Source organism: Cetorhinus maximus, chromosome 3, assembly GCF_964194155.1.
Source record: "Cetorhinus maximus chromosome 3, sCetMax3.hap1.1, whole genome shotgun sequence".
Taxonomy (NCBI): Eukaryota; Metazoa; Chordata; class Chondrichthyes; order Lamniformes; family Cetorhinidae; genus Cetorhinus; species Cetorhinus maximus.
This window is the reverse complement of record NC_135881.1, coordinates 75,106,434-75,120,522: the sequence shown is the minus strand read 5'-3', so window position 1 is coordinate 75,120,522 and position 14,089 is coordinate 75,106,434. Positions and strand designations below refer to the sequence as shown.

The 14,089-nt window shown below is 43.2% G+C and overlaps 1 protein-coding gene across 2 annotated transcripts in view; it reads left to right on the top strand.

Moving 5' to 3' along the window:
• Positions 1 to 14,089, top strand: part of egfra (epidermal growth factor receptor a (erythroblastic leukemia viral (v-erb-b) oncogene homolog, avian)) — a 356,316-nt gene that overhangs the window by 218,660 nt on the left and 123,567 nt on the right. For both annotated transcript variants that reach the window (XM_078538585.1, XM_078538586.1), the window contains 3 exons: positions 493 to 621; positions 7,311 to 7,379; positions 13,258 to 13,376. In XM_078538585.1, the coding sequence (XP_078394711.1) occupies positions 493 to 621; positions 7,311 to 7,379; positions 13,258 to 13,376 (317 nt within the window). The remainder of the gene's footprint in view (positions 1 to 492; positions 622 to 7,310; positions 7,380 to 13,257; positions 13,377 to 14,089) is intronic.

The window sequence follows — 14,089 nt, the reverse complement described above, 5'->3', positions numbered from 1 at the left end:
TGGCAGTTTGAGAAGTTGACTTCAGTTTTTAAAAATCTGGAAATAAAAAGCTGGTGCCAATGGAAGTGACCATGAAGTTTAATCAGTTGTTGTAAAACTGCAACTGGTTCACTAATGCCCATTTGGAAAGGAAACTTGTTATCCTTGCCCAGTCTGGCTCATATGTGACTGACATATATGTCCCACATTAACATGGTTGGCTCTTAACTGTCCTCTTAATTGGCCTAGCAAGCTGCCCAGTTCCATCAAACTGATTTGCTGAAGCCCAATGAGAGTGCCTGCCACCAAAACCTCAGGGCAACCAGGGGTGGAGAATAAATGTAACTTTGCCAGGAACATCCACAGGCTAAGAATGGATTTATCTTTAAACTAAAGAAGAGGGGCGGGATAAAAAGGACCAAACGAGAGGATGGAAGAGGATTGAAAACTGTGTGTGATTTCGGGTGCTCCTGTGGCCATGTTTTGGATAACTTGTTTATTTTTATCTTTAAGAAATTTTATCAGGCACTGTGAAAATCGCCTCCAACCCGGAGCTCTGTCACTTGCAATCCATTCACTGGGATGACATTTTGGGAATAAGCCAGATGGCTGAATTGTCAGTAGGCTTCACTGCAAGGAATTGTAAGCAAAATGTTAATTTTCATCTACTTTTCTGCAACTGAGAAATAGTTTGAAATAGAAAATAAATTGATCATTCATTGTTTTGGTGATCTTTTCATTTCATCCTGTAATCTGTATACATGCTAGATACAATATTACCTCTTGAGCAACAGTGAGCAAACTAAAGACATATTTTACTTTTCTAAACTAATTTCAGTTTATGTCTTTGTCTTGCATATGGAAATGAATTGCATTTGTGTAACCGTATGTAATTGTTTATGACTGGTCAAAATTCTGTTTATTAGCCTTTTCTCTTCATGGAGGATTGCAGAATTACAGGGAACAGCTATTTATATTTCTTTGGTGCTCCTTGTGTTCAGTGCTTTGCAAAGCTTCTGGAGATTGTGCAGGAGGGGGAAAAATGTTTTAAAAGACCATCGGATGTCTCATTGTGCTTTACAGCCAATTAAGTACATTAATAATGTAGTCACTGTTGTAAAGTAGGAAACAAGGCAGCCAATTTGAGCACAGGAAGCTTCTACAAACAGCAATGTGATAAACAGATAATCTGCTTGATGGAGTTGGCTGAGAGATAAATATTGTCCACGACACACACTGGGGTTAAGGGCCCTGTTTCTCTTTGAAATAGTGTCATAGGATTTTTTTACATCTACCTGAGAGGGCAGATACCACCTGAGCTTAACACTTTATCCAAAAGATGGAACTTCTGATACAGGAGTGTCAGCTCTGATTTGTGTGCTCAAATCCTGGTTACGGAGACATGATTGCAAGGTGACCAAAGCTGGGAACTGATATTTCAGGGGTACTCGACATTTTGAAAGTATAGGCAAAAAGGAAAAGGGGATGGGCTAGCTCTGTTGTTAAAGCATGAAATCAATACAGTAGTGAGAAATTATTTTGCTTTGGAAGATTAAGGTGGAGAATTGTCTTGGCTGGAGGTAAGAAATAACAGGGGAATGAAATCAATGGCAGGATTAATCAATAGGCCCCCTAACAGTAGCTACACTCTAGGACAGAGTATAACTCAAGAAACAGTGGGGGACTGCAAGAAAAGTTTTCAATAATTATGGGTGACTTTAATCTTCATGTAGATTGTACAAAACAAATTCGCAAAACTAGCCTTGAGGACGAGTTCATAGAATGTATCTGGGACAGTTTCTTAGAACAATACATTGTGGAACCAACCAGGGACAGACTATTTTAGATCTGGTAATATGTAATGATGCAGGATTAATGACTTCATAGTAAAGGATCCTCTGTGAGAGTCATCGTAGCGTGATAGAATTTCACATTCAGTTGAAGCGTGAGAAACTTTGGTCTGAAACTAATGTCTTAAACTTACATAAAGGCAATTACAAAGATATGAGGATAGAACTGGCTATAGTCAATGGGGAAAGAGATTAAAACCTTACAGGTAGATGGTAGACAACTCTCAACAAATTCTCAACAAAGATATATTCCATTGAGAAAGAAAGTCTCTAAGAGAAGGATGTATCATCCATGGTTAACTAAGCAAAATAGTTGGTATCAAATAGAAATAAAAGATGTACAATACCAGGAAAGGTAAGGCCAGAAGATTGGGAAAATTATAGAAATCAGCTAGAATGGCTAACAAAAAAGAGGGAGAAAATAGATTGAGACTAACAAAGAAGAAATATAAAAAAAGATAGTTAAAGCTTCTTTTTTATATACTTTTAGAAGAGAGCAACTAAAAAGATGTTGGTCCCTTACAGGCTGAGAGATATTGGAAATAGCAGAGACTTTAAACAAATGTTTTGAGCAGTATTTTCATCTCGGAGGCAGGAATCTGGAGACAGGACTAATCCCACTGTCACAATCCGGCTGCATTGCCAGGCTGCCATGAAATAGGATTTTCTGGCAATCATGGCCTCAATTGGGCTGAGACAGGGCGGAAACAGGATGATGCAGGTTAAAAAGCATTCCCTTTCTCCATTCCCATAAAAACATTGGTCTGATTCTTCCAATCGAATCAGTGATGAAGGTTGAGCTATATTAGTACTCCAATGGATGCCTGGGCTCTCATCCAAGAATGCTGCTGAGGCTCGGCTGAATGCCCAGAAATCCATTAGCTTGTTGAAATGCCTGACCCCCAGAGAAAACATTAATTGATTGATAGTTTTGTCTCTCTGATCTATGCTATCAATTGCAGAAAATTTATTTTCACAAGATAAAGAGGTTTCAAGTGCTTGTGGTTTCTGCCATTGATAAATTAAAGGGTATGGTTGACACCTTTATTGGGTTGTCGTAAAAAGGAATTTTTTTAAAGAATGTGCAAAGTTATCAATTAATGTTTTTTTAAAGTTCTTTTTTACACATCCTATTGTCACTATTGGGTTCATTGGGCAGAATCTTCAGCTTGGCGAGCAGGAGCGGAGCCCGCTTGCCGAAACATAAAATGACGCACGGTGATATTGGGCGTGTGTCCCGACGCCACTGCACGCCCGCTGAACTGTCAAAGGCCTATTAAGGCGATTTAAAAAGCCAATAAAGCAATTAGCTGAGCTGCCGGTTCAACCTTAAGGGGCAAGAGTCCTACCAGCTGACCTACACTGGCAGCCAGTTCTCAGTTGCAAAGAAAGGGTGAAAGCAAAACTAAGGGCCGGAAAATCCCTGTCCCGTCGTGGTGAGACCTGCCACGAGAGATTAAGCGGCCCAGCCAAAAGTCCATTAACTTTCGGCAGGACCAGATGCTCCCGGTGCTGGGTGGGGCTGGGAAATCTCGCCCAAGCAGTTGAATCCATAGGAAGCTTCTGAAGAATGGGAGGAAGATTACAAAATGGAAATACTGAGGAGGGAGAGCCTGGTGGCAGAGACAAAGGGATTTTTCCTCTAAAGGCAGATGGGTTTAGATCAGGTTGGGTTGCTTAAAGTATTAACAGTCTGAATTCCAACCGCAACCTGACTTCAACACACCCACTTCAAGTCTTAACAGAGGAGTACAACTAACCCATTCCCAGGAGCTGGGTTAACTCTTTAAATATTTTAATGAGTCCACCCTCATTCATATTCATCATTTGAAATTTAAAACTGATGGCTGGATTTCCCGGGTCTTGGGGAACCTGCAGCTAAGTCTAGGCTAAAATCTGCTAGATCAGGAGCTGTTCCACAAGTCTTCTGGATCCCTTGGCCAAGTGCCCCTCGGTCCCTTCCAAATGCCCGCGAACTCCCCCACGAGGCCTCTAACCTCCCATCAACCCTCTGACCTCCCTCCACAGAGGTTTCTGCCCACTTCCCCTGGCACCGCCTCCTCCCCCGAGTCCTCCAACCTTTCTTCCTCCTTAAGGATGCCTCAATTCCTGAAACTGGCTAGAGAAAGTACTGAGCCAAAAAATGCATTGGAAAAGGGTGTTGAGTAGAATAATAAAACATTTTCTCAGTATCAATAAGAATAGTTAGGGAAAAAATTACAGCTGTGAAAGCAAGTGGTAGAATAATTAGAATGAAGGATTTAATCATATTCTGGAAGTAAGGAAGCAAAAAAACAATACATTTAACATCCTGAGAGAGGGGGTATTTGGTGGGCTAAGGAAGTTGAAGACTCAGAATTCTCCAGGCTAGATAATATGTAGCAAGGAAGCTGGAATGGAAACTTTATGGGGCATTGACAGTGGTGATTAAACAATCATGCGATACCATACAGCTGGTAGGATGAACGCAAGACTTGTTCACAGGGCTTCAGCAATTCCACTCAAATTGATCATCAGGAGATGTATATACCTGTGAAGTATGATGAGCTTCTTTTCACTCCTTTGCTACCGTGATTAGGGTCAGAATTTTCCCAGGCCAGCAGAGGTGGCTTTGGAGACAGGGGCACGAAGAATTTTGGAAAGTTGCACATTGGGTCGGCTCCCTGATGTGTTCCCGTCTCTGTGCGCTTTTCCTGGAAGTGAGCTAGTAGGTTTGAGGGAAACCAACCCAATTGTGGTCGGAAGCTATTTAAGCCTGCTAATGAGCCACTTATCTGTAATGTTCCAGGCTGCAAGAGATTTTCCCTTGGATGTATGGGCCCCTCCACCACCGCCACATCCCACCAACCCGCCCCCTGTTTTAAGAATCTGAAAATGGATTAGAGTCGACTTTGCAGCACAAGGTCTGAACTAGGTTAAAATTTATTTGCTGGCAGTAATTTACAGGGGGTGGGGGGGGATGTATTCCCAGGCTGCCAGGGTGACCAACCGTCCTGGGTTTTCAGAGATTGTCCTGCAACCCAGCCTTTCGTCCCACATCCCTGGACAGACATTTCTGGGACACGTTTTGTCCCAGGTTTCTGCTTTAAATTATTTCTGAGCATGTGTTGGGCTCTGAATATTCTTTTCGCATCTCTGTGCATGCATCAGACCCAGCACTTCCTTATGCTGTTTATGGTCTGGCCTGTACACAGTTTGAGTTCAGGATGTACGGCAGCACCTCCCCTCACCCTTTGCTCATACACCTTTGGCAGCACCCCGCCCCCATCCACAGACCCCCCCACCCATTCCCTGCATGTTCTTACAGGCTCACCGCCATGTCAGAGCCTCGCTTAAATTTGTCACCGAGAGTTGGTCCCCATGGCACTTCCAGTCACTTCTTGGAGACTGATGTCTCTGCTAATGCTTGTCCTGCTTCAATGGCAGCAGCTTCTGTCCCACTGAAGATGTCTCCATGGTGCCGTTGTCACTTCGCTGTGAGCCAGGCATCACCCTTCTTGCAAAGGTGGATGGTGGCAAACTCCACGTGCCACACTGAATGGACTTTCCATCGGTCGAAGCCAGCTGCTATCTCTAATTGGACAGGGCTCTCAGGGGCAGTTCCTTAATTGGTTGCCATGGGGACAATCGCACTTGATCTCCTGGGTTTCTGTCCCAGAATTCATCCCGACGTCAGGATCATCATACAAGCGGCAATATTCAGCCCTCGGTATTTGGTTCCCACTCAGCATTGGGATCAGTCACATGCTATTTGTGAAAGTGGTGGCTGAAAATCCACAAGCTTGCATCTAATTCCTACAGGACAGAGGATCTTAAAATATTAATGCAATGTACCATTTTGCTACCGTATGTTACGATGTAATTGCTTACTCAGCCATAACCTGCTCACTGACACTCAGTTTGAGTTCCGCCAGTGTCACTCAGCTCCTGACCTCCTTAAAGCCTTGGTTCAAACATGAACAAAAGAGCTGAACTCCACAGGTGAGGTGAGAGTGAGTGCCCTTGATGTCAAGGCTGCATTTGACTAAGTGTGGCATCAAGGAGCCCTAGCAAAACTGGAGTCAATGGGAATCGGGGGAAAGCTCTCCGCTGGTGGGAGTCATACCTAGCACAATGAAAGATGGTTGTGGTTGTTGTAGGTCAATCATCTCCGTTCCACGGCATCACAGCGAGAGCTCCTCGGGGTAGTGTGCTCAGCCCAACCATCTTCAGCAGCTTCATCAACGACCTTCCTTCCATCATAAGGTCAGAAGTGGGGATGATTGCACAATGTTCAGTAGCATTCACAACTCCTCAGATACTGAAGCAGTCCATATCCAAATGCAGCAAGACCTGGATGATATCCAGGCTTGAGCTGGCAAGTGGCAAGTAACATTCGCGCCAAACAAGTGCCAGGCAATGACCATCTCCAACAGCAAAAAATCTAACCATCACCCCTTGACATTCGATGGCATTACCATCACTGAATCCCCCACTACCAGCATCCTGGGGCTTACCATTGACCAGAAACAACTTAACTAGCCATATAAATACTGTGGCTACAAGAGCAGGTCAGAGGCTAGGAATCCTGAGGTGAGTAACTCACTACCTGACTCCCCAAAACCTGTTCATCATCGACAAGGCACAAGTCAGGAGTGTGATGGAATACTCCCCACTTGCCTGGATGTGTGCAACTCCCACAACACCCGAGAAGCTTGACACCATCCAGGACAAAGCAGCCCACTTGGTTGGCACCAGTTCCACAAACATTCACTCCCTCCACCACCGACAAACAGTAGCAGCAGTGTGTATCATCTATAAGATGCACTGCAGAAACTCACCAGCTCCTTAGGCAGCATCTTCCAAACCCACGAATGTTACCATCTAGAAGGACAAGGGCTGCAGATAGATGGGAACACCACCACCTGGAAGTTCCCCTCCAAGTCACTCGCCATCCTGACTTGGAAATATATCACCGTCTCTTCACTGTCACTAGGTCAGAACCCTGGAACCCCCTCACTAACAGCACTGTGGGTGTACCTATACCGCAGGGACTGCAGCGGTTCAAGAGGGGCAGCTCACCACCACCACCTCATGGGCAATTAGAGATGAGCAATAAATGCTGGCCTGGCTGGCGTCGCCCGCATCCCATAAAATGAATTTTAAAAATGTATATTATTAAATATAAAGGTTTAAATTGTTGCTTGCAACAATTTCACACAATTTTTAACACATTCAGGGGACAACAATCCCTGAAGATCGCAATTCTTTAGGATATTAAATGTATTGTTTTCTTTCCTCTTGAACGCTTCCAGGAAATAATTAAATCTAATGTTTTTCCTTCATCTTCAATTATAATACATATACTCTGATTCAACATTTTGGGAGCAAAATGATTAAAGTTTTAATCACCTATTTTAAATTGATTATTTTACTATTGATCTTTTGAACTAATTTTGTTTTGTAGTTAAATTCTTTTATCATTATTTCTTTGGTTTACAGGTTCAAAATGTCACGCACAGTGTCAAAATGAAGCGTGCTGGGGTGAAGGTTTAGAGAACTGTCAGAAATGTAAGTGTTAACTTTTCAGCTGCTAAAGTGATGGTTTGCAATTTCATGTTTAAAAATTAGACCATTCAAGCTGTGGTTTATCACAAGATTGTTCTTGAATCAATGGGTATGCAACTAGTAGCTGTTAAACACTACTCTGTGTTGACACTCGTGCAAGACCTTTCTATAGTCTGCCTTCACCCTCGAAAAATGAAACTAAGGCCCCAATTTTAGTGGTCAGCTATTTCTTAAAATTGTACAAGATATCTGCTCTAAGGCAGTTGAGAAATCAAAACTTTATTATGTCAAGATTTTGCCATTTTGAAGGATATCTTGCCATGTCATGCTAGCAACCTTCTTAGCAAGATCCCAATGCATTTGTAACTTTTTAAACAATTTTGCTTAAACCGAAACTTCGATTGGTACCAGAAATGTAATCTAAAATCTCCAATGATTTGGGCTGCAAAATAGCTTCTATGGAAGAGTTTAGTCATTATTTGTGATAATTAAGGCAGTTGTCATCCAATAAATTTCTGTCTGATATTTCGCAGTTGTCAATGTGACAAACATGAAGCACAGAGAAATAGAGATTACCGCAAAATTCCATAAGAAATGTCCCACTATTGATTCCTTATAATGGAGAGGGATGAAGCCTCTATTGGAGGCAAAACTGAGAACCTTGTTTTCTGCTATTGTTTCAAGTCCGAGATGTCTTGCTGCCTTGTCCAGGTTAAAACTAAGGATAACATAGACAGTGTTGTGGTTTAGGCTGCTTGAGCTATGAGGAGGAAAGGAGATTTGCCGGGAATGTGATCCTAGTTTTAAAATGTTGAATGGGTAATGTACTACTAAGCAGCTTTATCTTAAATTTAACTGGAAATATGACTTCAGTTTAGTTATTGTAAAACCAAGGTAAAAGGCCAAGCAGAGTCTTATTGCAGAATGCCACCAAGTTTGAAAAAAGTAAAGAAGACAAGGTAATCAAAAATTAATTAATACTGAGGTTGGGTTCTAAAAGCTTGAAGATTTGTAACTGGAGGAAAAGATTGAGGCAAGTAAGTATTTCTACAGTTCGGAAGCTCTGCGATCAACTCTTTCAATGAATAGCTGAATGGGTATCTTGCTCAGAGCGAGATTGGAGGTTTCTGAGTTCCTTAATTCACCAAAAAAAAAGATCTTCAGTGAGATGCAGCTGATTATCTGGCTCAGATGAAGTTTGAGACTTATCTATGTATCCCATGGCAGCCACCACTAAGGCTGTTGGTTGTCCTGAAGGAGAGATCTGCAGTTTGTGCCAAAAACTTCCACTGCACCAGAGGGAAATGAGATGTCACAGGGGGGCCATGGGCCTGACAACCAGGGTAGGGCAGACCCTTGCTTCATCGATACCAACCAGAATCTAAAGCTGGAAGATGTGAGGGAGAGGAGGGAGGTCCTTTTACGGAGAGTGGTAGGAGGCCACCATGTTATGCAGGGTACCTCTCTGTTCAGTGTCATCTCCCTCCGCCTCACTTTCCTCCTCCTCTCTTATCTCCTGCTCCTCCCCAGATGAACTTCCTCCTTCCAGAGCCTCACCATCCTCAAGGTTCATATCTCTCTGGGGTGCCATTTTATGGAGAGCGCAGTGGACCCCCACAATGACTGAGACCCTTGCAAGAGGGTATTGGAGGCAGCACCAGACTGGTCCAGGCACCAGAATAACATCTTGTAAAGCACAATGGCCTGTTGAATAGGCGGCATTGGTAGTGCTGCCTCTGTCTTGTAGAGGGGTAGATAGCCACCTGGTCAACGGATATCCATTGTCCCGTGGGATCCATCCATGCGCTTTGGGGTTAGAGTGAAGAACTGGGGCAGCCTGTAGTGTCAGGGGATGAAGTAGTCACTGCAGCTGCCAGGAAAGTGAGTGCACACATGGAGGAAGCTCTTGTTGTGATTGCAGACCAGCCTGCTGTTGATTTTCACTGGTCGGGTACTGGGTGCCTTGATGGTTACATGGGTCCCTGCACTGGGAGCAATCCACAATGGTGGCTAAATCCAATGTCCTTGTGACCCCGCGCCTGTCATTAAATGAATGTGCTCTTCTGCCCACTTGATGTCATACAGACACATGAAATTGGAGCAGAAGCAGGCCATTCGGCCCTTCCACCCTGCTCTGCCATCCAGTAAGATCATAGCTTATCTGTTGTGTTTCGAATTCCACATTCCCATCTATCTCCGATAACCTTCTGTTCCTTTGCCTAACAAGAATCTACCTACCTCTGTCTTAAAAATATTCAGTGACTCTGCCTCCACCACCTTCTGAGGCAGAGAGTTCCAAAGTCGCACAGCCCTCTAAGGGAAAAAAATTCTTCTCATCTCTATCCTAAAAGGCCGACCCCTCATTTTAAAACAGAGCCCCGTAGTTCTGGACTCACCTACAAGAAGAAACATCCTTTCCTCGTCCACTTTGTCAATACCGTTCAGGATCTAATATACTTCAATCAAGTCACCCCTCACTCTTCTACACTCCAGTGGAAACAAACCCAGTCTGTCCAACCTTTTCTCATAAGACAACTCACTCGTTCCAGGTATCAATCTAGTAAACTGCCTCCAACACATTTACATCCTTCCTTAAATAAGGAGACTAAAACTGCACACAATATTTGAGATGTGGTCTCACCAATGCCTTGTATAACTGAAGCGTAACATCCTTACTTTTATGTTCAATTCCTCTCGTAATAAAGTATAGCATTCCATTAGCCTTCTTAACTATTTGCTGCACCTGCACACTAACCACCTCAGAATTCTGCAGCCGTTCTCCGTTTAAGTAACACTCTGCTTTTTTATTCTTCCAGCCAAAATGAACAACGTCACATTTTCCCACATTATACTCCATCTGCCAGATTTTTGCCCACTCACTCAACCTATCTATATCCGTCTGCAATCACCTTACGTCCTCTTCACAACATACAACCTACATTTGTGTTGTTTGCAAATTTAGCTACCATGCCTTCACTCTCCTCATCTAAGTCATTGTTAAAAATTGTAAAAATGTGAGGCTCCAGCACCTGCAGGACTCTGCTTGTCACATCCTGCCAATCAGAAAATGACCCATTTATGCACACTCTCTGTTTTCTGCCACCCAGCCAATCTTCTATCCATGCTAATGTGTTACCCCTACACCACGAGCTTTTATTTTCCACAAGAAACTTTGATGTGGCACCTTATCAAATACCTTCTGGAAATCCAAGTACAGCACATCTACAGGCTCCCCTTTATCCACAGCACATCTTACTCCTTCAAAGAACTCCAATAAATTGATTAAACATGATTTTCCTTTCAGAAAACCATGCTAACTCTTCCCAATTACCTTGTGGCCAGAATCTTCCAGTTGGCATAAGGGGGTGGGCCCCACATGCCAATGCGTAAAATGACGTGCGGTGACGTCGGCATGCATCCCGACCTCAGTGCACGCCATTCTGATCTTCAGTTCGATGGGCACGCACCAGAGTCGGCTGCGCGTCTGCCGAACTGTCAAAGGCCTGTTAAGGCCATTAAGTAGCTAATTAAACTGATTGTCTGGGCTGCCCTTCCAACGTTAAGGTGATGAAGATGAAGAACCCAGGCAGCCATCACATTTCTCATGAAACCTCATCCACGGGCGGGATGAGGTTTCATGAAGGGTTTTATTAATTAAATATAAATTTTGATTAAAATTCATAAACATGTCCCAGCTCATGTGACACTGTCACATGGGGGGGACATGTCTGCATAATTTTATTATTTTATTTTAAACATGTTTTGAGCTGATATTAATCTCCCTGAGGCAGCTCCGAGCCTCAAGGAGATTTTTACATTCTTTCACGAACATGCACGAAAGAGCGCAGGCTCCCGCTCTCCCTCCTCCCCCCCGCCCACACAGGTAGCGTTGAGCGCTTCCAGGTGCACGTCACGCTGGGTGGGCCTTAATTGGCCGCTCCTGAACCGTCCGCCTGACAGGGAGAAAATTCTTCCCTGTGTTTCTCTAAATGCACAGCTATAACCGTCTTGATGATCGATTCTAACAACTTCCCCACGACAGATGTCAAGCTAACTGGTCTATAGTTTCCTGTTTTTTTCCTCCCTCCCTTTCTTGAATAGAGGGGTTATATTTACTACTTTCCAGCCTAATGGAATCTTTCCTGGAAAATTAACACCAGCGCATCTACTACCTCATTTGCCACCTCTTTTAAGACCCTAGGATGAAGTCCATCAGGACCGGGAAACTTGTCAGCCCGCAGCTCCATCAGTTTGCTCAGTACCGCTTCCCTAGTGATTGTAATTTCACCAAGTTCCCCTCTCTCTTCCACCTTCTGATTTATAGCTCTTAACTGGAATGTTTTTTGTATCCCCTGTAGTGAAGACAGAAGCAAAATATTTGTTCATTTCATCCGGCATTTCTTTATTATCTATTATTAACTCCCCATTGTCACACACTAGAGGACCAACATTTACATTACTTACTCTTTTCCTGTTAAATACCTGTAGAAACTCTTGCTATCTGCTTTTACATTTCTAGCTAGCTTCCTCTCATACTCTAATTTCTTTCTCCTGACTAACCTTTTAGTCATTTGCTTTATATTCTGACCAATCATCTATCCTGCCACTCATCTTTGCAGAGTTGTATGGTTTTTCCTTAAGTCTGATGATTTCCTTAACTTCTTCAGTTAACCACAGATGGTGGGTCCTCCCCTTAGAATTTTTCTGTATAGTGGGAATATACTTATTCTGCGTATTCTAAAATATCCCCTTAAATGTCTGCTCCTGCTTCTCTATTGATCCATCCCCTAGCCTAGCATCCCAGTTCACTTCAGCAAGTCAGCAAGTTGCTGACTCTGTTCAGTGCACGGGTGCTGAGTATCCACTCCCCCTGGCACCTCTGCAGTGTTCAGGGCGCTCCCTTACCAAAGTCCATTCCCCCTTTTTGGAGCTGGGGAGATGCCTTGGGGCAACCATGAGTATCTTTAAAGTTCCAGCCTTGACAAGCTCTTAACAAGCTTTTCAACGGTGTTAATTAGCTTCACAAAGGAGTAGAGCAGGATTCCTGTCCCACCCTCCCCCCCACACTAGTAATTATTGCCAGTATTAGAACTGACATTTTGAAATTGACGTGCCGCCTGGCACTGGTATTTTCGGGGGCCCCCACCCCAGCTCCATTTTTGCCTTCAAGGGTGTCCTGAATATACAGCCCATAGTGCATGAGGGCTCTTAGCTTCAAGGGTAAATGATTGATCTTTTGTTGTTTTAATGGAAGTTATAAATTCAACACACTCTGAAATAGCTGCAAATAGCTTTTCTGTTAGATAACTAATCTTAGTTTTGTATGTCGGAACCAGTTTTCTGGATATGTAAACGTTGCAGCATTTTCATCTGTCTAAGCATTTAGATGTAATAATAAACAGATATCTATAGCTTAAATATGAAATTTAAAATAAGGAAATGCACTTGTACAAGTTATTAATTATGCTAAATGGGAATTATATAAATAAATAATATATGAATGAGCAAATCCCTTTCGGCCTTCATCTCCATCTTCCATCACATCCCGAAATATAATTGACTGTCACGGACTGTACCTCACACATTCAAATCAACTGAGCGTAAGTTCAGTATAATGTTCCTCTCAAAAGGTAATGGGAAAATAATTCTAAAATTATCACTTATTTTCATATTTTCATTATTGAACCTTGAACTGCTGCTGTATAAATGCAAGGCATAGAAATGTTGTTGGATGCAGCTGTTAAACAGTGAGCGCACCATCTGGATGTCACCAATGGCAGCAATGGTTGTTAGGAAAGCAGCTTCAAGAGCTTATATAAGAATTGTATTAATCCATCAGAAGTAATGAAAATGATTTTACCAATCTCTGCCACATTTTCAGTTACAAAGAAAATCTGCGCTCAGCAGTGTTCAGGTCGATGTAGAGGTCCGAACCCCAGTGACTGCTGCCACAATCAGTGTGCTTCTGGATGCACTGGACCTAGAGAATATGATTGTCTGGTAAGAAAGTTAATGATTTGTCACCATTAATTTATAGATTTGAGGAAAGTGTGTTTTCTTATTTCCCTCCTTCCTGGGCGACTGAGATGATTTAAGATGTCATGGGTGTATCAAAGAACTAGCTAACTGCTGTTATCGATCATGATGTTGTTTGTTATCTGTTGCGGGATTTAAATGATCTGTATCGATGTTATTAAGTCCAACTTCTCTCGAAGTATAAAAATGTAATACTATTTACTGCTGTTTTGAAAGAAGAAAATGTAAACCAGGATATTTCATGATGTATGTCTGTTATATATTAGAATATTGAGTTGGTCACAACAAACTGGGGAGAATTCTCCATGCCCACTGGCATCGGGTGGGTTTGGTGGCGTGAGCGGACAATATGGCGAGAAGGCCAAAAATCTGTTTCACGAATTCGTAAAAACAGTTTGCTTTTGTCCGCTTAGCCCGTCCATGGCAGACTGTGTTTCCCGCCACCCGATGTCGGGAACCTCATTGTAATGCATCTGCATATAAGGCCAGCCCACCAGAATCATCCCCACCAACCCCCCCACCCTACCCCCACCACCACCCCCGCCTACCCCCACCTAACCCCACCACCACCCTCCCCTACCCTCACTGGATCATCCACCAAAGTCGGCGGGAAAACACGCCAGTGCAGAACACGTCTTGACAACTGTGATGTGCAGAAGTCAGGACCTATCGCCAGG